Here is a 2865-nt window from a genome sequence, read left to right as displayed (position 1 = left end):
TTCTTTGTGAGGTCATAGTGACCTTGACCTTTCACCTTTCATCACCAAATTCTAACCAGTTCATCCTTGAGTCCAAGTGAACATTTGAACCAAATTTGAAGAAATTTCCTCAAGGTTTTACTGAATTATTGCGTTCATGGAAATGGGACAGATGTACTGAAAACCATATAGTCATATATTCCTCCTGCTCCCAACACAATAAATCTCTTAAAAGAGCCACTGCCAACACAGCATGTCTTACTTTCGTCCATTTTTGTCTCACTGTCGTCTTTACCAATATGAACAAATAGACCAGCAAGAGAAGGAGAGTGAGCAGTAGTGGATCTTATTAGATATTAAAATGCACACACCTTCTGTCCTCTGTCACCTTGCAGTCCAACGACTCCCTGAAATAAAACATCGAGATCAAAACATTTTATTCAGATGCTTTACATCAACTAAAAGCTCAGCGCACACAACTAGCAGCTGCTATGGAAACTACACGGCGCCACACCCCACAGCCTGTTCAATGACCATGTGAGGCCCAGGTATTTGAAACACAAGAACCATCACACGTAAAAATGGGAAAGGACTGGTAGTATTCACCTTCTCTCCTCGAGCACCAGGAATCCCTGGGGGTCCCTGAAGAACACATAGAAACACACATGCTCCATTATATATGACTTCACAATAAAAAAAACATGCATGTTTCTACCACTAAGCAAGTTTTTCTTTGTCAGACAACAAAACTGAAATCACAATAATGTCATAACTCCTCTAAAGTCTGATTAAACAGTGATCACAGTGATAAATTTAAATCAATTAAAGATTTATTCAGCTGCTTCTCTCTCTATGCCTCCATACAGACTGCCTCCTGGTGGATTAGACATTTTGAAAAAAGACTCTTTGAAGAGATGCTGAAAGCTTTGGTTGAAAGGCTCTGTTGATGTATGTTGTGTTCCTGAGTGATGGATAACACTTGATATTTACTGTTGGCCCTTTCTCCCCATTCAGTCCAGCACGACCCTCCTCGCCCTACGACATGACAGACAAAAGAAGATACACAGACATGACAGACTTAGTTTCTATCCTCCAGAGACATGTCCATGTTAGATCATAATTTCAATGACACAGTATCACAGTGCAACCTATGTCTTACTTTGGGTCCTGGATTTCCTTTCTCTCCTCTGGGACCAGATACACCAACACCAACTTCCCCCTGGCAACACAAATCATATATATAACCTTCAAAGAATCCATTCAACATTTGAGCAGACAAAATATGTGTTGGCTTAGATATTCTCTCCATCAACCACTCCAGTTGTGGTTAATTAGCACATGAATTCTTGGGTTATGGCGTATAACTTTTCTTTGTGAGGTCATAGTGACCTTGACCTTTCACCTTTCATCACCAAATTCTAACCAGTTCATCCTTGAGTCTAAGTGAACATTTGAACCAAATTTGAAAAAATTTCCTCAAGGTTTTACTGAATTATTGCGTTCATGGAAATAGGACAGATGTACTGAAAACCATATAGTCATATATTCCTCCTGCTCCTAACACAATAAATCTCTTAAAACAGCCACTGCCAACACAGCATGTCTTACTTTCGTCCATTTTTGTCTCACTGTCGTCTTTACCAATATGAACAAATAGACCAGCAAGAGAAGGAGAGTGAGCAGTAGTGGATCTTATTAGATATTAAAATACACACACCTTCTGTCCTCTGTCACCTTGCATTCCAACGCCTCCCTGAAATAAAACATCGAGATCAAAACATTTTATTCAGATGCTTTACACCAACTAAAAGCTCAGCGCACACAACTAGCAGCTGCTATGGAAACTACACGGCGCCACACCCCACAGCCTGTTCAATGACCATGTGTGGCCCATGTATTTGAAACACAAGAACAATCACACGTAAAAATGGGAAAGGACTGGTAGTATTCACCTTCTCTCCTCGAGCACCAGGAATCCCTGGGGGTCCCTGAAGAACACATAGAAACACACATGCTCCATTATATATGACTTCACAATAAAAAAAACATGCATGTTTCTACCACTAAGCAAGTTTTTCTTTGTCAGACAACAAAACTGAAATCACAATAATGTCATAACTCCTGTAAAGTCTGATTAAACAGTGATCACAGTGATAAATTTAAATCAATTAAAGATTTATTCAGCTGCTTCTCTCTATTTACTGTTGGCCCTTTCTCCCCATTCAGTCCAGCACGACCCTCATCGCCCTACGACATGACAGACAAAAAGAGACACACAAACATGACAGACTTAGTTTCTATCCTCCAGAGACATGTCCATGTTAGATCATAATTTCAATTTTACAGTATTACAGTGCAACCTATGTCTTACTCTGGGCCCTGAATCTCCTTTCTCTCCTCTGGGACCAGATACACCAACACCAACTTCCCCCTGGCAACACAAATCATATATATATCCTTCAAAAAATCCATTCAACATTTGAGCAGACAAAATATGTGTTGGGTAAGATAGTCACCTTGTCCCCTTTCACCCCGACGGTACCAGGAGAGCCCTAGAAAACATGATATTGATCATATAAAATCATACATTTTATCTCTTCCTGTTCTTCTCTCTCATTCTCTCAGACAGATTACCGTTTCAAAAACTTCATTTAACAGTGCATCAAACAGTCTCAAGCAACTATCCACAGGTCAGGCAGGATCAATATTTAAGGCTAAATATAGTAACTCTTGGCTGAACCTAGCTACTTCTCACAGTGTAATAAAACCATGACTTAAACTCACCGCTTGTCCAGGAGGACCAGGAGCTCCTACATTTCCTCCACGGCCTGCAACGCCTTGGAGACCCTGAAAATGAAACTCACTGGTTGAAAATCACACCAAAGA

General features: G+C 40.2%; 1 protein-coding gene across 1 annotated transcript in view; it reads right to left on the bottom strand.

The window, feature by feature from the left end:
* Positions 1-2865, bottom strand: part of col7a1 (collagen, type VII, alpha 1) — an 86111-nt gene that overhangs the window by 3724 nt on the left and 79522 nt on the right. Inside the window, exons 103-109 of the mRNA XM_087178568.1 lie at positions 2182-2226; positions 1932-1967; positions 1697-1732; positions 1139-1198; positions 970-1014; positions 586-621; positions 351-386 (exon numbers count right to left, since the gene is read on the bottom strand). Coding sequence (XP_087034694.1) covers positions 351-386; positions 586-621; positions 970-1014; positions 1139-1198; positions 1697-1732; positions 1932-1967; positions 2182-2226 — 294 coding nt within the window. The remainder of the gene's footprint in view (positions 1-350; positions 387-585; positions 622-969; positions 1015-1138; positions 1199-1696; positions 1733-1931; positions 1968-2181; positions 2227-2865) is intronic.

This window comes from Seriola lalandi, unplaced genomic scaffold, assembly GCF_002814215.2.
Source record: "Seriola lalandi dorsalis isolate HSWRI2012SDOR001 ecotype SW California unplaced genomic scaffold, Sedor1 jcf7180002054692, whole genome shotgun sequence".
Classification (NCBI taxonomy): Eukaryota; Metazoa; Chordata; class Actinopteri; order Carangiformes; family Carangidae; genus Seriola; species Seriola lalandi.
This window is presented reverse-complemented; position numbering and strand designations above follow the sequence as displayed.